General features: G+C 47.4%; 1 protein-coding gene across 2 annotated transcripts; it reads right to left on the bottom strand.

Moving 5' to 3' along the window:
* Positions 1 to 15,888: 15,888 nt before the first annotated feature.
* LOC125534460 (uncharacterized) lies at positions 15,889 to 17,625 on the bottom strand. 2 transcript variants are annotated; one of them, XM_087538521.1, is made up of 5 exons: positions 17,384 to 17,624; positions 17,124 to 17,266; positions 16,755 to 17,037; positions 16,392 to 16,703; positions 15,889 to 16,257 (listed from the first exon to the last, which is right to left on the bottom strand). In XM_087538521.1, the coding sequence occupies exons 1-5, from the start codon at positions 17,454 to 17,456 to the stop codon at positions 16,127 to 16,129; spliced, it is 942 nt and encodes a 313-aa protein (XP_087394647.1). In that variant the 5' UTR covers positions 17,457 to 17,624; the 3' UTR covers positions 15,889 to 16,126. The 2 variants fall into 2 exon arrangements, with proteins under 2 accessions (XP_087394647.1, XP_048553639.2); XM_048697682.2 differs by having other exon boundaries at positions 16,392 to 17,037; positions 17,384 to 17,625.
* Positions 17,626 to 22,069: the final 4,444 nt, after the last annotated feature.

The raw sequence follows: 22,069 nt of genomic DNA, 5'->3' as shown, positions 1-22,069 counted from the left end.
CTTTTGGATAATCATTTCTCTCGAGAGCTCATGATTGGGGCATGAATATAACATTGATTTAAGTCTCCCCCAAGCTTGAGCGATGCTTTCTCCTTCGCGAGGCCAAAAATTATATATATAATTACGATCATGATGAACAAGATGCATAGGATAAAACTTCTGATAAAATTCCAATTTCAATCGTTTGTAGTTCCATGATCCCATATCATCACATAGCCTATACCATGTCAATGCATCTCCCTTAAAAGATAAAGGGAAGACCATCTTCTTGATAACATCATTGGGCATGCCTGCAAGCTTAAATAATCCACAAACTTTATCCACATATATTAGGTGCTCATCAGGATGTAATGTTCCATCTCCTGCAAAAGGATTAGCTAGCAATTTTTCTATCATACCCGAAGGAATTTCAAAGTACACATTTTCATTTTCAGTAGGTTCAGTAGGTTGAGGAGCAACTCTTTGCTCTACTGGTCGAGGTGAAGATACCCCGAACAAGCCCCTCAAAGGATTACTTTCCATAGCAACAAGTGACAGTAAATTTCAGCACACTATATAAAATTTTCCTTACCAAATTCCACCTACCAAAGGCGCTTCACTCCCCGGCAACGGCGCCAGAAAAGAGTCTTGATGACCCACAAGTATAGGGGATCTACCGTAGTCCTTCCGATAAGTAAGAGTGTCGAACCCAATGAGGAGCAAAAGGAAATGATAAGCGGTTTTCAGCAAGGTATTCTCTGCAAGCACTGAAATTATAGGTAATAGATAGTTTTGTGATAAGATAATTTGTAACGAGCAACAAGTAACAAAAGTAAATAAAGTGCAGCAAGGTGGCCCAATCCTTTTTATAGCAAAGGACAAGTCTGGACAAACTCTTATGTAGAGAAAAGCACTCCCGAGGACACATGGGAATTATCATCAAGCTAGTTTTCATCACGTTCATATGATTCGCGTTCGGTACTTTGATAATTTGGTATGTGGGTGGACCGGTGCTTGGGTACTGTCCTTACTTGGACAAGCATCCCACTTATGATTAACCTCTATTGCAAGCATCCGCAACTACAACAAAAGTATTAAGGTAAACCTAACCATAGCATGAAACATATGGATCCAAATCAGCCCCTTACGAAGCAACGCATAAACTAGGGTTTAAGCTTCTGTCACTCTAGCAACCCATCATCTACTTATTACTTCCCAATGCCTTCCTCTAGGCCAAAATAATGGTGAAGTGTCATGTAGTCCACGTTCACATAAAACCACTAGAGGAGAGACAACATACATCTCATCAAAATATCGAACGAATACCAAATTCACATGACTACTAATAGCAAGACTTCTCCCATGTCCTCAGGAACAAACATAACTACTCACAAAGCATATTCATGTTCATAATCAGAGGGGTATTAATATGCATATAGGATCTGAATATATGATCTTCCACCAAATAAACCAACTAGCATCAACTACTAGGAGTAATCAACACTACTAGAAACCCACAGGTACCAATCCCAGACTTAGAGACAAGAATTGTATACAAGATATGAACTAGGGTTTGAGAGGAGATGGTGCTGGTGAAGATGTTGATGGAGATTGTGAAGGAAATATGCCTTAGAGGCAATAATAAAGTTATTATTTATTTCCTTATATCATGATAAATGTTTATTATTCATGCTAGAATTGTATTAACCGAAAACATAATACATGTGTGAATACATAGACAAACAGAGTGTCACTAGTATGCCTCTACTTGACTAGCTCGTTGATCAAAGATGGTTAAGTTTCCTAACCATTGACATGGGTTGTCATTTGATTAATGGGATCACACCATTAGGAGAATGATGTGATTGACTTGACCCATTCCGTTAGCTTAGCACCCGATCATTTAGTATGTTGCTATTGTTTTCTTCTTGACTTATACATGTTCCTATGACTATGAGATTATGCAACTCCCGTTTACCGGAGGAACACCCTGTGTGCTACCAAACGTCACAACGTAACTGGGTGATTATAAAGGTGCTCTACAGGTGTCTCCGAAGGTACTTGTTGGGTTGACGTATTTCGAGATTAGGATTTGTCACTCCGATTGTCGGAGAGGTATCTCTGGGCTCTCTCGGTAATGCACATCACTTAAGCCTTGCAAGAATTGCAACTAATGAGTTAGTTGCGGGATGATGTATTACGGAACGAGTGAAGAGACTTGCCGATAAGGAGATTGAACTAGGTATTGAGATACCGACGATTGAATCTCGGGCAAGTAACATACCGATGACAAAGGGAACAACGTATGTTGTTATGCGGTCTGACCGATAAAGATCTTCGTAGAATATGTGGGAGCCAATATGAACATCCAGGTTCCGCTATTGGTTATTGACCGGAGACGTGTCTCGGTCATGTCTACATAGTTCTCGAACCCGTAGGGTCCGCACGCTTAACGTTTCGATGATAGTTATATTATGAGTTTATATGTTTTGATGTGCCGAAGGTTGTTCGGAGTCCCGGATGTGATCACGGACATGACGAGGAGTCTCGAAATGGTCGAGACATGAAGATTGATTTATTGGAAGCCTATGTTTGGATATCGGAAGTGTTCCAGGTGAAATCAGGATTTTACCGGAGTACCGGGAGGTTACCGGAACCCCTCGGGGACTTAGTGGGCCTTAGTGGGCCTTGGTGGAAAGAGAGGAGAGGCGACCAGGGCATGGGCCGGGCCCCCTCGCCCCTAGTCCGAATAGGACAAGGAGAAGGGGGCGGCGCGCCCCTCTCTAGGTCGGCCGCACCCCCCTTGCTCCTTTATATACAGGGGCAGGGGGCACCCCATAGACACAACAATTGATCGTTTGATCTTTTAGCCATGTGCGGTGCCCCCCTCCACCATAGTCCACCTCGATAATACTGTAGCGGTGCTTAGGCGAAGCCCTGCGTCGGTAGAACATCATCATCGTCACCACACCGTCATGCTGGCGAAACTCTCCCTCAACACTCGGCTGGATCGGAGTTCGAGGGACGTCATCGGGCTGAACGTGTGCTGAACTCGGAGGTGCCGTACATTCGGTACTTGATCGGTCGGATCGTGAAGACATACAACTACATCAACCACGTTGTGCTAACGCTTCCGCTTTCGGTCTACAAGGGTACGTGGACAACACTCTCCCCTCTCGTTGCTATGCATCACCATGATCTTGTGTGTGCATAGGATTTTTTTTGAAATTACTACGTTCCCCAACAGTGGCATCCGAGCCAGGTTTTATGCGTAGATGTCATATGCACGAGTAGAACACAAGTGAGTTGTGGGCGATATAAGTCATACTACTTACCAGCATGTCATACTTTGGTTCGGCGGTATTGTTGGATGAAGCGGCCCGTACCGACATTACGCGTACGCTTATGCGAGACTGGTTCTACCGACGTGCTTTGCACACAGGTGGCTGGCGGGTGTCAGTTTCTCCAACTTTAGTTGAACTGAGTGTGGCTCCGCCCGATCCTTGTGAAGGTTAAAACAGCACCAACTTGACAAACTATCGTTGTGGTTTTGATGCGTAGGTAAGAACGGTTCTTGCTAAGCCCATAGCAGCCATGTAAAATTTGCAACAACAAAGTAGAGGACGTCTAACTTGTTTTTGCAGGGCATGTTGTGATGTGATATGGTCAAGACATGATGCTAAATTTTATTGTATGAGATGATCATGTTTTGTAACCGACTTATCGGCAACTGGCAGGATCCATATGGTTGTCGCTTTATTGTATGCAATGCAATCGCCCTGTAATGCTTTACTTTATCACTAAGCGGTAGCGATAGTCTGGGTACTGCAATCACTTGATTCAACTAGGAGTTAATCTTCCGGATGATAGCGTCATTGACAGAATTCTTCAATCACTGTCACCAAGCTACAAGAGCTTCGTGATGAACTATAATATGCAAGGGATGGATAAGTCAATTCCCGAGATCTTCGCAATGCTAAAGGCAGCGGAGGTAGAAATCAAGAAGGAGCATCAAGTGTTGATGGTCAATAAGACCATCAGTTTCAAGAAAAAGGGCAAAGGGAAGAAGAAGGGGAACTTCAAGAAGAACAGCAAGCAAGTTGCTTCTGAGGAGAAGAAACCCAAGTCTGGACCTAAGCTTGAGACTGAGTGCTTCTACTGCAAGCAGATTGGTCACTGGAAGCGGAACTGCCCCAAGTATTTGGCGGATAAGAAGGATGGCAAGGTGAACAAAGGTATATGTGATATACATGTTATTGATGTGTACCTTACTAATGCTCGCAGTAACACCTGGGTATTTGATACTGGTTCTGTTGCTAATATTTGCAACTCGAAACAGGGGCTATGGATTAAGCGAAGATTGGCTAAGGATGAGGTGACGATGCACGTGGGAAATGGTTCCAAAGTCGATGTGATCGCGGTCGGCACGCTACCTCTACATATACCTTCGGGATTAGTATTAGACCTAAATAATTGTTATTTGGTGCCAGCGTTGAGCATGAACATTATATCTGGATCTTGTTTGATGCGAGACGGTTATTCATTTAAATCAGAGAATAATGGTTGTTCTATTTATATGAGTAATATCTTTTATGGTCATGCACCCTTGAAGAGTGGTCTATTTTTTCTAAATCTCGATAGTGGTGATACACATATTCATAATATTGAAACCAAAAGATGCAGACTTGATAATGATAGTGCAACTTATTTGTGGCACTGCCGTTTAGGTCATATCGGAGTAAAGCGCATGAAGAAACTCCATACTGATGGACTTTTGGAACCACTTGATTATGAATCACTTGGTACTTGCGAACCGTGCCTCATGGGCAAGATGACTAAAACGCCGTTCTCCGGAACTATGGAGAGAGCAACAAATTTGTTGGAGATCATACATACAGATGTATGTGGTCCGATGAATGTTGAGGCTCGTGGCGGATATCATTATTTTCTCACCTTCACATATGATTTAAGCAGATATGGGTATATCTACTTAATGAAACATAAGTCTGAAACATTTGAAAAGTTCAAAGAATTTCAGAGTGATGTTGAAAATCATCGTAACAAGAAAATAAAGTTTCTACGATCTGATCGTGGAGGAGAATATTTTAGTTATGAGTTTGGTCTTCATTTGGAACAATATAGAATAGTTTCGCAACTCATGCCACCCGGAACACCACAGCGTAATGGTGTATCCGAACGTCGTAATCGTACTTTACTAGATATGGTGCGATCTATGATGTCTCTTACTAATTTACCGCTATCGTTTTGGAGTTATGCTTTAGAGACGGCCGCATTCACCTTAAATAGGGCACCATCGAAATCCGTTGAGACGACGCCTTATGAACTGTGGTTTGGTAAGAAACCAAAGTTGTCGTTTCTGAAAGTTTGGGGCTGCGATGCTTATGTGAAAAAACTTCAACCTGATAAGCTCGAACCCAAATCGGAGAAATGTGTCTTCATAGGATACCCAAAGGAGACTGTTGGGTACACCTTCGATCACAGATCCGAAGGCAAGACTTTTGTTGCTAAATTCGAAGTTTTTCTAGAGAAGGAGTTTCTCTCGAAAGAAGTGAGTGGGAGGAAAGTAGAACTTGATGAGGTAACTGTACATGCTCCCTTATTGGAAAGTAGTTCATCACAGAAACCGGTTTCTGCGACACCTACACCAATTAGTGAGGAAGTTAATGATGATGATCATGAAACTTTAGATCAAGTTGTTACAGAACCTCGAAGGTCAACCAGAGTAAGATCCGCACCAGAGTGGTACGGTAATCCTGTTCTGGAAGTTATGTTACTAGACCATGACGAACCTACGAACTATGAAGAAGTGATGGTGAGCCCAGATTCCGCAAAATGGCTTGAAGCCATGAAATCTGAGATGGGATCCATGTATGAGAACAAAGTGTGGACTTTGGTTGACTTGCCCGTTGATCGGCAAGCAATTGAGAATAAATGGATCTTCAAGAAGAAGACTGACGCTTACGGAAATGTTACTGTCTATAAAGCTCGACTTGTTGCAAAAGGTTTTCGACAAGTTCAAGGGATTGACTATGATGAGACCTTCTCACCCGTAGCGATGCCTAAGTCTATCCGAATCATGTTAGCAATTGGCGCATTTTATGATTATGAAATTTGGGAAATGGATGTAAAAACTGCATTCCTGAATGGATTTCTGGAAGAAGAGTTGTATATGATGCAACCAGAAGGTTTTGTCGATCCAAAGGGAGCTAACAAAGTGTGCAAGCTCCAGCGATCCATTTATGGACTGGTGCAAGCCTCTTGGAGTTGGAATAAACGCTTTGATAGTGTGATCAAAGCATTTGGTTTTATACAGACTTTTGGAGAAGTCTGTATTTACAAGAAAGTGAGTGGGAGCTCTATAGCATTTCTAATATTATATGTGGATGACATATTGTTGATTGGAAATGATATAGAATTTCTAGATAGCATAAAGGGATACTTGAATAAGAGTTTTTCAATGAAAGACCACGGTGAAGCTACTTACATATTGGGCATGAAGATCTATAGAGATAGATCAAGACGCTTAATTGGACTTTCACAAAGCACATTCCTTGACAAAGTTTTGAAGAAGTTCAAAATGGATCAAGCAAAGAAAGGGTTCTTGCCTGTGTTACAAGGTGTGAAATTGAGTAAGACTCAATGCTCGACCACTATAGAAGATAGAGAGAAAATGAAAGACGTTCCCTATGATTCAGCCATAGGCTCTATCATGTATGCAATGCTGTGTACCAGACCTGATGTGTGCCTTGCTATAAGTCTAGCACGGAGGTACCAAAGTAATCGAGGAGTGGCTCACTGGACAGCGGTCAAGAACATCCTGAAATACCTGAAAAGGACTAAGGATATGTTTCTCGTTTATGGAGGTGACAAAGAGCTCATCGTAAACGGTTACGTTGATGCAAGCTTTGACACTGATCCGGACGATTCTAAATCGCAAACCGGATACGTGTTTACATTGAACGGTGGAGCTGTCAGTTGGTGCAGTTCTAAACAAAGCGTTGCGGCGGGATCTACGTGTGAAGCGGGGTACATAGCTGCTTCAGAAGCAGCAAATGAAGGAGTCTGGACGAAAGAGTTCATATCCGATCTAGGTGTAATACCTAGTGCATCGGGTCCAATGAAAATCTTTTGTGACAATACTGGTGCAATTGCCTTGGCGAAGGAATCCAGATTTCACAAGAGAACCAAGCACATCAAGAGACGCTTCAATTCCATCCGGGATTTAGTCCAGGTGGGAGACATAGAAATTTGGAAGATACATACAGATCTGAATGTTGCAGACCCGTTGACTAAGCCTCTTCCACGAGCAAAACATGATCAACACCAAGATTCCATGGGTGTTAGAATCATTATTGTGTAATCTAGATTATTGACTCTAGTGCAAGTGGGAGACTGAAAGAAATATGCCCTAGAAGCAATAATAAAGTTATTATTTATTTCCTTATATCATGATAAATGTTTATTATTCATGCTAGAATTGTATTAACCGGAAACATAATACATGTGTGAATACATAGACAAACAGAGTGTCACTAGTATGCCTCTACTTGACTAGCTCGTTGATCAAAGATGGTTAAGTTTCCTAACCATTGACATGGGTTGTCATTTGATTAACGGGATCACACCATTAGGAGAATGATGTGATTGACTTGACCCATTCTGTTAGCTTAGCACCCGATCGTTTAGTATGTTGTTATTGCTTTCTTCATGACTTATACATGTTCCTATGACTATGGGATTATGCAACTTCCGTTTACCGGAGGAACACCTTGTGTGCTACCAAACGTCACAACGTAACTGGGTGATTATAAAGGTGATCTACAGGTGTCTCCGAAGGTACTTGTTGGTTTGACGTATTTCGAGATTAGGATTTGTCACTCCGATTGTCGGAGAGGTATCTCTGGGCCCTCTCGTAATGCACATCACTTAAGCCTTGCAAGCATTGCAACTAATGAGTTAGTTGCGGGATGATGTATTACGGAACGAGTAAAGAGACTTGCCGGTAAGGATAGAACTAGGTATTGATATACCGACTATCGAATCTCGGGCAAGTAACATACCGATGACAAAGGGAACAACGTATGTTGTTATGCGGTCTGACCAATAAAGATCTTCGTAGAATATGTGGGAGCCAATGTGAACATCTAGGTTCCGCTATTGGTTATGAACCGGAGACGTGTCTCGGTCATGTCTACATAGTTCTCGAACCCGTAGGGTCCGCACGCTTAACGTTTTGATGACAGTTATATTATGAGTTTATATGTTTTGATGTACCGAAGGTTGTTCGGAGTCCCGGATGTGATCACGGACATGACGAGGAGTCTCAAAATGGTCGAGACATGAAGATTGATATATTGGAAGCCTATGTTTGGATATCGGAAGTGTTCCGGGTGAAATCGGGATTTTACCGGAGTACCGGGAGGTTACCGGAACCCCCCAGGGACTTAATGGGCCTTAGTGGGCCTTGGTGGAAAGAGAGGAGAGGCGACCAGGGCATGGGTCGCGCCCCCTCCCCCCTAGTCCGAATAGGACAAGGAGAAGGGTGCATCGCCCCCCTTCCTTCTTCTCCTCCACCTCTTTCCCCTCTCTCTCCTAGTCCAACAAGGAAAAGGGGGGAGTCCTACTCCCGGTAGGAGTAGGACTCCTCCTGGCGCGCCCCTCTCTAGGCCGGCCGCACCCCCACTTGCTCCTTTATATACAGGGGCAGGGGGCACCCCATAGACACAACAATTGGTCGTTTGATCTTTTAGCCGTGTGCGGTGCCCCCCTCCACCATAGTCCACCTCGATAATACTGTAGCGGTGCTTAGGCGAAGCCCTGCATCGGTAGAACATCATCATCGTCACCACGCCGTCGTGCTGACAAAACTCTCCCTCAACACTCGGCTGGATCGGAGTTCGAGGGACGTCATCGGGCTGAACGTGTGCTGAACTCGGAGGTGCCGTACGTTCGGTACTTGATCGGTCAGATCGTGAAGATGTACGACTACATCAACCGCGTTGTGCTAACGCTTCCGCTTTCGGTCTACAAGGGTACGTGGACAACACTCTCCCCTCTCGTTGCTATGCATCACCATGATCTTGCATGTGCGTAGGAATTTTTTTGAAATTACCACGTTCCCCAACGGATTGCCCCCCTCCCGATGAGAGGAGCGTTGGTGATGACGATGGTGATGATTTCCCCCTCTTAGAGGGAAGTTTCCCCGACAGAACAGCTCCGCCGGAGGCCTAGATTGGTTCCGCCAAGGTTCCGCCTCGTGGCAGCAGAGTCTCATCCCGAAAGCTTGCTTATGATTTTTTCCTCAACGAAATACTCCATATAGCAGAAGATGGGCATCGGAGGGCCACCAGGGGGCCCACGAGGCAGGGGGCGCGCCTAGGGGGGTAGGGCGCGCCCCCACCCTCATGGCCAGGGTGTGGGCCCCCTCTGGAACTTCTTGCGCTCAGTATTTTTTATATATTCTGAAAATAGCTTCTGTGAAGTTTCGGGACTTTTGGAGCTGTGCAGAATAGGTCTCTAATATTTGCTCCTTTTCCAGTCCAGAATCCCAGCTGCCGGCATTCTCCCTCTTTATGTAAACCTTGTAAAATAAGAGAGAATAGGCATAAGTATTGTGACATAATGTGTAATAACATCCCATAATGCAATAAATATCGATATAAAAGCATGATGCAAAATGGACGTATCATAGAGCGACATGAAAGTAAAATATACACTAGGGCAATTCTTGAAGAGTTTGGTCGTCAACTAATTGAAGGGACGACGTACAATGTCACAGAAGTAGAGAAGATGAGGAAATATGCCATGGTTCACAACAATGCAGCAACGAGAGAGAAATGGAATAGGGTTCAGTACGAGGTGAACATAAGCGAAGACAAAACAGAGTTTACATGTGAGTGTGGCCACTTTGAACACTGGGATGTTATGCAGCCATATTTTGAGGGTAACTTCCGTTCACATTTATATTCCTAGTAATGCTTGGTGCCATTCACCATTATTGTGCAATCTAAAAGTTTTGAAGCTATCGGTACTTGCAATGGCGCCTTCGTCTGTTGAATCTGCAAGGAGTGGCACCACTAGGAAGTCTGAAGGCGGTGGCTCTGTCGAAGAACTGGAGATTAAGGTACGAACATTTTGCGGTTTCTAGCTTCCACTTGCCATTTCATCCCATCGCAGAAATTCTAACTGGACGGCGTTTTGTAGTCATCTGCCTCTGATACGTCTCCAACGTATCTATAATTTTTGATTGTTCCATGCTATTATATATTTTGTTTTGGATGTTAATGGGCTTTATTTTACACTTTTATATTATTTTTGGGACTAACCTATTAACCCAAGGCCCAGTGCAAATTGTTGTTTTTTTTGCCTATTTCAGTGTTTCGCAGAAAAGGAATATCAAACGGAGTCCAAACGGAATGAAACCTTCAGGAGCGTGATTTTTGGAACAAACATGATCCAGAGGACTTGGAGTGGACGTCAAGAAACCAACGAGGCGGCCACGAGGCAGGGGGCGCGCCTACCCCCTGGGCGCGCCCTCCCCTCTCGTTGCCCCTCGTGACTCAACCAACCTACTTCTTCCTTCTATATATATTCATATACCCCGAAAACATCCAGGAGCACCACGAAACCCTATTTCCACCGACGCAACCTTTTGTACCCAAGAGATCCCATCTTGGGGCCTTTTCCGGAGCTCCGCCGGAGGGGGCATCGATCACGGAGGGCTTCTACATCAACTCCATGGCCCCTCCGATGATGTCTGAGTAGTTTACTTCAGACCTTCGGGTCCATAGTTATTAGCTAGATGGCTTCTTCTCTCTCTTTGGATCTCAATACAATGTTCTCCTCGATCTTCTTGGAGATCTATTCGATGTAACTCTTTTTGCGGCGTGTTTGTCGAGATCCGATGAATTGTGGGTTTATGATCAGGTCTATCTATGAACAATACTGGAATCTTCTCTGAATTCTTTTATGCATGATTGGTTATCTTTGCAAGTCTCTTCGAATTATCAGTTTGGTTTGGCCTACTAGATTGATCTTTCTTGCAATGGGAGAAGTGCTTAGCTTTGGGTTCAATCTTGCGGTGCTCAATCCCAGTGACAGAAAGGGTAACGACACGTATTGTATTGTTGCCATCGAGGATAAAAAGGTGGGGTTTATATCATATTGCTTGAATTTATCCCTCTACATCATGTCATCTCACCTAATGTGTTACTCTGTTCTTATGAACTTAATACTCTAGATGCATGCTGGATAGCGGTCGATGTGTGGAGTAACAGTAGTAGATGAAGGCAGGAGTCGGTCTACTTGTCACGGACGTGATCCCTATATACATGATCATGCCTAGATATTCTCATAATTATTCGATTTTCTATCAATTGCTCAACAGTAATTTGTTCACCCACCGTAATACTTATGCTATCTTGAGAGAAGCCACTAGTGAAACCTATGCCCCCCGGTTCTATTCTCCATCATATTAATCTCCCGTTATAAAATTACTCCTTGCACCATTTATTTTGCAATCTTTACTTTTTATCTTTATTATAAAAATACCAAAAATATTATCTTATCATATCTAACAGATCTCACTCTCGTAAGTGTCCGTGAAGGGATTGACAACCCCTTTTTCGTGTTGGTTGTGAGGTTCTTATTTGTTTGTGTAGGTACGAGGGACTTGCGTGTGGCCTCCTACTGGATTGATATCTTGGTTCTAAAAAACTGAAGGAAATACTTACGCTACTTTGTTGCATCACCTTTTCCTCTTCAAGGAAAACCAACACAGTGCTCAAGAGGTAGCAGCCTCTTTTGCAATGGAGTCGGCATCGAGCGCTTGGAGTACAACACATCTGTAGGCACAAGGAGGTGAAGGAGGGGGACCATACTTTCGTTTGTTGTGTGTTGGGGTACAACTTTCTTACTAACAGAATGACTGAAGGCATTTTTAGGGAGAGGTGATCCAACGGGCTGACTATCGGCTTAGTGTGTTCAAGGAGGAGCTGGACAAGAAGGTAGTCCAATATTCCGCCGAGGAAGGATTCGTCAATCACAATCTTGATGCCAACGCCGAGATCAACCAGGACGGCGGTGAGTCTGATGTGGAGAATGGATCTCATGTACTGAATGCGGGGGAGGAAACTGAATCCGCTAACAAGAGGAAGTGAGAAGCATGGCATCTAAACGACGGCGTACGCAGGCGTAGTATGGCATCAAAATCGAATGTAAAGGATGCAATCTCGCTTTTGTTTTTCTGAATTTGCACGACATGAAAGGGATGAACTGCTCGTTCGTGCCTGTCAGTTGTTCGTCCTTTAGGATTAAGTATATGTAATTCCATGGTTAAGAAAATTTGGACTGTGTGCATGCGACGGCCTTCTCTTTGCCTGGAGCAATTAGCTCAGGTGATGGGCCTGTTTGATTAAACAATGTAGTTGCATGTACGGTAAAATCATGTTAAATGGGTGATTGGGCCATGGCATAATAAATGGGTGACTTTGAACGGCTCAGGCAGGCTCAGAAATATGTTTGAGCCGTGTTCGGAGAACCTGATCCACAAGCACAACGTGACGGCCGTCGCATTCATTGCATCGGGGGACTGGCATATTTCTACAAATATACGGTAAGGGAATACATCTTGGAGCACAGATCCACATGCAAACTTATGGTGTGGATATCAGGATCAGCTGAGCTCGGGCTCAGAAACTGATATCCGACACATGAAGTACTATGTAAGCTACACTCATGACTAGATTTTTTTTAGGGGTAAGGCCTAATTTTAGTCCTCATAATCTACAGAGAGTGGGATAATGTTTACATCATGTGGTTGGTCAAACCACACATAACGCCCAAAGGATAAATTAAGAGTAAATCTAGCTAAACTATGAGCTTCTATCTTACTATCCCGGCCTTCAAAAATAGAACTACAAGAAAAAGCAGTAGAGCGGGCTTTGATCTCGCTTATGATTGCTCCGTGTTTGCCATGAGAACCTTGAATAATATCCCGAACTATTTGTTTTGCATCTGACGCTACCACAAACTGATGTAGCAGGAGGTCTTCAGCTGCACAAAGTGCTTCCCTGCACGCCATCCCTTCAAGTATGACGCTCATGACTAGATTAAGCAGGGGTCCGCGTCATGATATATGCACGGTCAGGCCTAGGCCATGACAAAAGGTGTTGCGGCCTAGGGCCCATAAAAAATAAGGGCCCAATATATCCGCATACTTAAATAACATGAAAAAAAGGATTTGCAGAACAAGAAATCAACATGGTCAGGGTGCAGATGCCACCCTCCTTGGTGCACTTCACCACATTGTATTTATTCAGTAGTTATTTATAGTTGGGTGTATTATAAGCACTATTTGCATCGTATAATCACATATAGATGGTGTACTGAGCCCACTAGATTCAATATTCATAGGCTGAATGAACAAATGTTAAATAACATGATTTATTAAGCACTAATAATTAACTCCATGATCGATGCACTGTTGGCCAATAAACCAACCTTTCTGCCTTCGTTGAGCTCGAGATCAGGGTAGTCCCGGAGCACCTCCTTGACTTGCTCGGCCAATGGACTCCATCTCTGCAGAGGGCAGGGGATCATAGCAGTTGAGATCGATGAGAATCTCTTTCATTAACTTAGAACCTTCTTGTTCGACTTAGATCGTTGCTGCTTAATTTGATTGGTGAGCTCCCTCAGTGGCGAAGATAGGGGGACGGGAGCCATCTCCCCCCTAACACTATTGTGTTAAGCCTAATATGCATGTGGTGCATTCTAACTAGCTGGCCCTTCCTAACATGGATTCACTACACTCTGACCGTCCTCAATCTATTTTTCCTGGCTCCGCCACTGAACTCTCTGATTGCCTTTTCATATATGCATTGGAAGTGCATGGATAGGCAGAATGTGTTGTTCTCCACCCTGGCTCTGGGCGTGCTCTTGGTCTCATCCACCAGTCTCATAGACCTGGCACCGAAACCAAAAAGGAAACGAAAATAACGGAGAGATCAGTACATGCACCATTGGTAAGTTCCTCATGGCTCAATTAATAAAAAAAACCTGAGGCTAAGTGGCCGTATCTTTGATTAAGGAGCATGACATGGAGGCCACGTAGTTGTGGATCACTCGTGTTAGGGCGTTGGCGATTTCCATTTGCCGCACCCGCACGGATCACGCTTCGGTCTCCTAGACTTGGAAGTTGTTTTGGTTCTGCTTGCTCGTAGTCAGGGGCATGCGGGCCTCTTCGTTTGTTGCTACTGCGTCAGTGTGGTTTAAACTCTGTTATGATGTTAGTTTCGCCGAGTGGCCGGGATTTGACCTTGTGTTGTTGGTTTGAACTCTGGTTGGTGCCGTTTGGGCTTTATATCTATATAAATCTGGGCATATGCCTTTCATAAAAAAACGATATCTGTGATTGTGCACCTGTGGCTTCAATCAATGTCTACTTTTGTTGCCGTTCGTCGATCTCCTGATTATCACCTAAAGTAGGATGGCAATGCCCACTGATCATTTGTGATCCCGTAGCATAGCACAAGCATCGTAGAGCAATTTTAGCAGACCTCGCATCCTGCCTCGACCCGTAAAATAACCGCTAAAATGTAAATCGGGGCAAAAAAATCTGCCCGATCAGACCCCGCATCCCGCCCCGGCCCGTAAAATTTTTTGGGGGGCGCGGCAAAATCCCGACCCTAACTCGGGAAAACGCGGGTCTCCCCCTCGCGGCTGCGTTGCCCTGCATATAAGTGGAAGCGGTTGGTGGGGGGACATTTCACCTCGCGCTTTCCCCACCAACCACCTCTCCTCTCCCCCCTCGCGCCGCTACCGGCCGCCGCCCAAAATTCCGGCGAAAGCAGCCGGCAGGAGCACGCCGGAAGGCCGCCACGCGCACGAGGCCTCCCCTCCCTTCCCCCTGCGCGGCCGGCCGCCGGATTTGCAGATATGCGGCACTTCATCGCAGATCGTCGGATTTGGCTTTTTCCGGCCACCGATTGCTGCCCCAAGCGATGGAGTGGTCGGGAAGCCTCTCCTGCAGCCCAGGCAAGGGTGCATCGCCGCATGCAGGTACCGGTTCGTCCGCTCGCTGCCGCCGAAGGTTTGCGGGCAAGGATTCGTCTGACCGTCCACCGGGCTCGACGCTCGCGCGGCATTTTTGTGGCTTGCCGATGCCGCTCATAGAGTGCGACGACTGCACGCGGAAAGTGTTGCGGCTCACTTCGGGCATGCCGAAGCACCTCGGATGGGTGTTCTTCAAATGCGAAAATGACGGGGTACGTGCACTTGCGGTAGCTCATTTCATAGCTCATTGTTTAGTTCAATTGCGATAGCTCACTTCGAGCTTGTTTATTCTTTTGTGTAGGACGATGGATGCTCATTTTGGTTTTGGGAAGGCCAATACATTGATTTGTTGATAGAAAGAAACTTAATAGATGTTAGTGCACTTCTTAGTACAATCGAAGGCAATGATACGGCTGCATGTGCAACTAGAGGGAAAGCAACGTCTACTTCTTTCGAACCAAAGATGAAGAAAGAAGAATGCAGAATCCGCAAATCAACAATGAATGCATGAAGAAGATATTAGTCCAACTTGTGAGAGCAGTTATAGAAATTGGAAATCTTCTAAAATGCATACTTGTGATTCTTGTTTTCTTTGGTTTTGCTATTCTAGCAAAGATTTGGTAATGTCTTTCCATTATGCAGGCTCTGTAACTGTGGCCGTCCGCGCCGGCTCACAAAGGCGTTTTTGCGTGAACTGCAAACACGTTTTGTGGACCGGGAGGATGCAGAGTCTGCTAGAGTTGCTCTTACCAGTATCATGAAGAAAATATTACGATGGAGGTGCCACCCAGTTGGATCATCTGGACAAAACTGATCCGAGTTATAGGAGTGATCAAGTACAACCAGGCCATCAACATCTTTTTTTTTTTGAACAAAAGCCATCAACATAAGGAGGCTGAAAACAACACGTGCAAAGACATCATTCATCAAGACGAGGGAATCGGGCGTTGCGGTTACATATAAGATCATCCAGCCTTGCTCACTGACGGTGATAAAATCAACACTCTAGTATGTCATCCGGAGAAGAAACGAGATCACAGCCGCTGCAGCGTGCCCGTCGCCGTTGCTGTCAGACCTAGAAGAGCACCAGCCATGCGCCGGCCCAGATCGCCAGCACGGCGGAGGAGCAGCCGCCCTTGAGGCTGAGAGTGGGCCCGTCCGCGCCGCTGGTCGGCTGGCTTTGGTTGCTCACCGCCACGTGCGAGCCTGCAAGCGCACGTCCGTTCACGCAAAAATGTTACTACACTGAATATTTCGTCGCGTGTTGCAGCGTTCCAATGGTCTCTCGATCTCGAAGGAAATGTTGAAATTTTGCTCCGGGGATTAGGTGTTGGTCTTACCTGCATTGGGTGAAACGCTTGTGATGTTGCCGCTGCCGATGGCACCGGTGGCAGCGCCGCCGTTGGTAGTGTCGTTGCCGCCTCCAGCCCCGCCGCTAGTTCCGCCGGCACCTCCGCCCGCGGCCCCGCCGATGGTGTTCGTAGTGCCACTGGCACCTCCACCGCTGGCACCGGACGCGCCACCGCCTCCGCCGGCGGCACCGCCCATGCTGTTAGGAATGCCACCGGGCCCGCCGATGCCGTTAGGAATGCCACCGGCAGCCCCGCCTCCAACTCCCCCACTGGCACCGCCAGCGTTACCAGCCGGCCCGCCTCCCATTCCACCGCCGGCAGCACCACCGCCAGCGTTACCAGCCGGCCCGCCTCCCATTCCACCTCCGGGAGCACCGCCGGCTCCTCCTGGGCCGTTGACGTTGCCGCAGGACATCTGGAAGACGGCCTGGACGCCCTGCATGAGGCCGGGGTTGTAGCTGACGAAGTTGCCGAAGATGGCGTTGACGCAGCTCATCATCATGGTCACGTGCCCGAAGCACGGCGGGCTGCACATGATCGCCGTCGCCGCGCCGCCCGGAGCAGGCGGCGGCATGCTCGCGCCGGTGCCGCTGCTGGCGTTGATGCCCATCGCCTGCAGGCACCCGGTGAGCACCTGCCATGCACGCAACATTTGTTACCCATTAGCCGGCCGCTGATGCCCCTGACTACGAGTAAGTGCAGACGAGAGGCTATTATTACTGGTCTGTTGTCAAAGCAGAGAGCGGCTTGCGCCACGATCTGGACCGAGTCCTGCGTCCCTGGTACTACTGCGCCGATGCCCGACCCCCCTCCGCCTCCTGCTCCTGCTCCTGCTCCGGCACCGCCGCCACCTCCTCCCTGCCCTGCATTGTTGAAACCAGAGGAGAACCAGATTAGTAACGTGGTTCTGACAGTAAACCATGGTACGGGTCATGAACAGACAAAGTGAAGCAGCCAGAGTAGAGCTCAACTTTACTTACCTCTGCAACAGGAGAAGGCAACACAGAGCAGCACGGCTGTGAAGCACAAGTGTACCAGCTTGAAGGAAGCCATGGCAACAAGAGATCTTCTTAGCTCTCGCAGCCTGTTGCTTCTAGCCTGCACTTCCTATCTGTGCAGATTATTGGTTTAAGCTTATGAGATGCTTAAACAACTGTGGCCTGGGATGTTACTTGCTCTATTCCAGGGATCCATGATCGATGCTATATATGGGCCTGTGAGCTGCGACTGCATGGCCCAGTGCCATATAAAAATGATGGTCTGTGCCAGTCAGGTGCCGGTGTTTGGTATACAAGAACCAGCTACTCTTCACTTGTTCCATGGACTTGTGTTGCCTGAGGACGTCTGCATAAATCACACCTAAACTTCTCTCAAAAAAAAATCACACCTAAACTTCTCTCAGAAAAATAAAATCACACCTAAACTGGCATCGGGGTGTAGTTCCGACCTAGTTCTGTTGACTATGCCAGACCTAGTTCTGTACCTTGATGCCTCAGTTCAGGGCTTCCGATGGATGAGGAATGGTAAGCGTGTTTTTACTTCTTACCAAGATTCACAAGTTTTCACCAGTTCTGTTCGTGGTGTGGGCAGTGCAGATACGATACGCACACATGGCACCTGCATTGGTCTGAAAAATGGACGGGGCGGGAGTAATCTTTATGCATTGTTCACGTACGCGTCAGGTAGGCGCGGAGAGGAGAATGGCAATTGTCAAAATGCTTGATGCGCCAAGTAGGCAGCAATGGCAATGGTCAGTTTTCAAATGATTGTGCGGAAACCCCACTGTGCCAGTCGCATGGAAACAATCTGAGACATTCAAGTGAACCACAAATTTTCGGAAAAAGAGGGGTAGCAGGAGCTCCACAGCATTTCATAATCCGAGAGATTCAGGCAGACCTAAAAAATAGAGCGTCTATTGCACGCGTTGTAATCTGGTCGTCCTGTGCTTAGGTGTTCGGCCACGTAGTCATATGGTTATGTTGGCCTATCATTTCAGGGTCTACTGTGTCAGAGGGCTATCTCATCACATTGTATCGTTCCGCTGTATAACTTGAGGTTGTTGCTTTAAACATCTCCAACCGGCGCCGGTCGCGCCGCGCGCAAAAAACACATATACCGCGCGCGCATCGTCTGGTTTGGCGCGGCGCGCAGCACTGGCTCCAGCAGCCGCGCTAAAATTCAGCGCGCGGACGCCGCTCCAGCAGCGCGTAAAAATGCAGCGCGCGCGACGCACACAAACAACATATGCATTCAAAAACAAAAGCAAAAAAATCAAAAACAAACAAAAATAAATAATTCAATTTCGTTTATTACAACTCAAACAAACAGTTTATCGTTCAATACAACAAATAGTGCAATTAAACACAATAAATAATTCAACAATACAATAACGAACGCACAAATCATTATGCTCTTTGTCGTCCATTCCATGCCCACCTGCCGGGGTTTCTGATCCACGGGCACCTATGGGACCGGCGGACCGGGTCCCTTTTGGTTCGGCGGGGGGCGGAGGTTGCGCAAAGAGCAGATCGAGGCGAAGCAAGCGGGCGGTTGGTCGCGCGAGGGGTAAATCGAGATGAAACACGCAAGCGATTTACCCAGGTTCGGGCCGCAAGGATGCGTAAAACCCTACTCCTGCTTTATGGATTGGTATTGATCTCTCGCTCGGGAGCGAGGGCAAGCGTGAGTGTGGAAATGCTAAACCTCGCGAGGGCTCTCGAGGTGGCCGACCCCCCTCTACGTTGCACACGGGCCTCCTTTTATACCCAAGGGGTTACCGACATGGAGCAACGGGGGCCAAGGGCAAAAATGGAAAGGGTGCCGTGGGTAGGCACAGCTAGGTGCTGTAGTAGGCACAGTTAGCTGCTACAGTGTTATCATACCTAACCCTGACGGCAGGGGACAAGAGCATTAAATGCTCGTCTGTGTCGCCTAGACAGCACCGAAAGGGACCGCTAGGGACGCCACCGTCTTGCCACGGTGGTTGTCTTGTCAGCGCCTGCGTGCCACCGCACGCCCCTAGCTGCACAGCCTCCTGCCACGTGCGCTCGGGAGGGGCTCCGGAGCGACACGTGGGTGGGTGTGCTGGAGCGCGACCGTGGAGTGGGGGCTTGCCGCGGCAAGCGCCTTGCCGCGGTCGTCGACTTGTCGCTTCCGGGAGCTTGTCGCTCACCGGGCCTTGCCGGGGCGCGTAGCGCGCCGCGGCAAGTTCCTTGGAATGCTTCGGACGGCCTTCCCAGCAAGCGCCTCTTGCCGGGGCCTTGGGACGCTTCTGATGGCCTTCCCGGCAAGCTCCTCTTGCCGGGGTCTTGCTTTCTTCCCGGCAAGCTCCTCTTGCCGGGGTCTTGTCTTGAGTACTTTGTTCTTGAATGGTCTTCAGGGGGACCACGGGGAGTCTTGGCGGTGGCCTGGCAGGCCTTGCCGCGGGACGCTGCGACTGCCCGTGCACAAGTTCGGGGTACAAGGGTACCCCTACTCTGGTACACCGACACCACCACTCCTCAATGAGATCCTTCTGAAGATCATTATGCGCTGCGGGACGTCGAATGGCATGATAGGAGGCAACAAAACGGGCCACCCTTTCAGCCCTTTGTCGCACTCGCACCGGATGTTCCAAGAGCTCATACTGAGAGTAGTCTACATCTTGGCCACGCTCCTTCTCGATGATCATGTTGTACATGATCACACAAGCGTGCATTATGTACCAAAGCATCTTTTGATCCCAAAATCTAGCCGGTCCTCTCACAATAGCAAATTGGACTTGCAAAATTCCAAAAGCTCTCTCCACATCTTTTCTAGCCGCCGCCTGAGCATTGTGGAAATCAAGATTTTTCTTACCTTCTGGCTTTTTCAACGGCTTGACAAAGGTTTGCCACTTTGGATAGATGCCATCCGCTAGATAATAGCCATAGTTGTATGTACGGCCATTTGCTACAAACTGCACCGGTAGCAACTCCCCATTTGCAATCTTACTCATCAGTGGTGACCGGTTGACAACATTGATGTCATTCAAAGATCCAGGCATTCCAAAGAATGCATGCCAAATCCAAGTCTCTTGATCGGCCACCGCTCCAAGGATTATAGTGGAACCCTTTTTTTTGGCCGTGGAATTGCCCATGCCATGCCTTTGGACAATTCTTCCAACTCCAATGCATGCAATCTATTGAGCCAAGCATGCCAGGAAAGCCGCGAGCTTTGTTCATCGCCAAAAGCCGTGAGACGTCTTCAGCGGTGAGAGATCTCATACTCCTCGCCAAACACTTGCACAATTCCGACTGCGAAGCGCTTGACACACATGATAGCTTGGCTCTCACTCATAGCCAAGTGATCATCAACTAGATCAGTCGGTATACCGTATGCCAACATACGCAAAGCGGCTGTCACCTTCTGAAAGGTGCTATGCCCGAGCTCTCCGGCGACATTCCTCCTTTACTGAAAAAAGCGGTCATGGCTCGCTAGTTTCTCTGCAATGCGCCTGAACAACTCGGTGCTCATCCTAAACCGGCGACGAAAATACGACTCAGGGTATGTGGGATTCTCCGCAAAATAATGCCTGATCAATCTGTTGTGGGCATCGATCCTATCCCTCCAAATTTTTTGCCGACCCATAACCGAACCACCGTGTTTCGGTTTTTTATTAATATGCATAACTAGGATCATTGCAAGATCCTCCTCCTCTTCCATATCAAATTCTTCTTCGGAAGAATCATACGACGAACTCATCTACAATGTTGAATACTATGCTATAAATAAAAAACTACAATCAACATGCACGAAATTCATGGCTTTTGAGCAATACATATCTTTTAGGCGTTTTGTCGAACACCTAGCGGGCGCCGAGCGGCAGCGAGCGCGCGGGCGCTGTTCGTCGGCGTGCCAGCACGCACGCGGGGCGGCGGGCCTAGAGGGGGGCCGGAGAAAGCGCGCGCGGGGCGGGGATAGGCTGGGGAAGCGCCGGAACGGTCGCCGGGTGGCGCGGTCGGCGGCGGCGGCGCGGCTGGAGGGGGGGTGGGAGGTGCGAGCGAGTGCGCGAGAGTCCAGCGCGTGGGAGCGGGCGCAGCAAATAAGCGGCGCGCGATTGCGTTTCGGCCCGCGCGCTGGACTACGTATGCCGCGCGTCCGCTGGAGCAGCTCTTCCGGTTGCGCACACGCTAAAAGAGGGAATTTTGCGGCTCGGTGCTAGTTTGGCGCGCTTGTTGGAGATGCTCTTATATATGTAAAGCGGGGCGATAGCCTGTTTCGAACTGAATCTCGGTTAAATTTCACCGGACTTGGTAAAGTTCAGGGGACCAAAATTTTGCCATCATAGTCGATTACTTGGCCTCGAGACCTTTTGACGACGCACAGCAAAAACTGATTCATCCGTTCTATACTGCGCGCCAATTTAAAAGTCGCAGTCGCAGTCGAGTACAGCCTGCTCCTCTTTTGCGCAGAACGCCAGAAGTCCAGAAGTGGCTATGCTACGTAGCTCGACCGCGTGTCGTTGAGCTCACTCTTGACCGGCTTGCAAACCGTGCGTGATCGAGGGAGGGAGGGAGGGGTACATGTCAAGTAGCCGACCTGCTTTAGTTTCTGGAAATTGCCTGCTTGCGTGCGATGAGCGCACATGCCGATCACCTAACAGTTAACCATTTGCAGATCCATCACATTTTTCTTAGTATCTGAGA

This window comes from Triticum urartu, chromosome 1A (assembly GCF_056163025.1).
Source record: "Triticum urartu cultivar PI428250 chromosome 1A, HENAU_Tu73, whole genome shotgun sequence".
Classification (NCBI taxonomy): domain Eukaryota; kingdom Viridiplantae; phylum Streptophyta; class Magnoliopsida; order Poales; family Poaceae; genus Triticum; species Triticum urartu.
The sequence above is the reverse complement of the archived record's forward strand: the minus strand, read 5'-3'. Positions and strand labels throughout refer to the sequence as shown.

Excerpts from the sequence above, each read along its gene's own strand:
- LOC125534460 (XM_048697682.2), bottom strand. The coding sequence starts at position 17,456 with ATGGCTTCCTTCAAGCTGGTACACTTGTGCTTCACAGCCGTGCTGCTC. Across the intron at positions 17,267-17,383 it reads TGCCTTCTCCTGTTGCAGAG|GGCAGGGAGGAGGTGGCGGC; the intron begins GTAAGTAAAGTT and ends TCAACAATGCAG. Across the intron at positions 17,038-17,123 it reads TCTGCTTTGACAACAGACCA|GTGCTCACCGGGTGCCTGCA; the intron begins GTAATAATAGCC and ends CGTGCATGGCAG.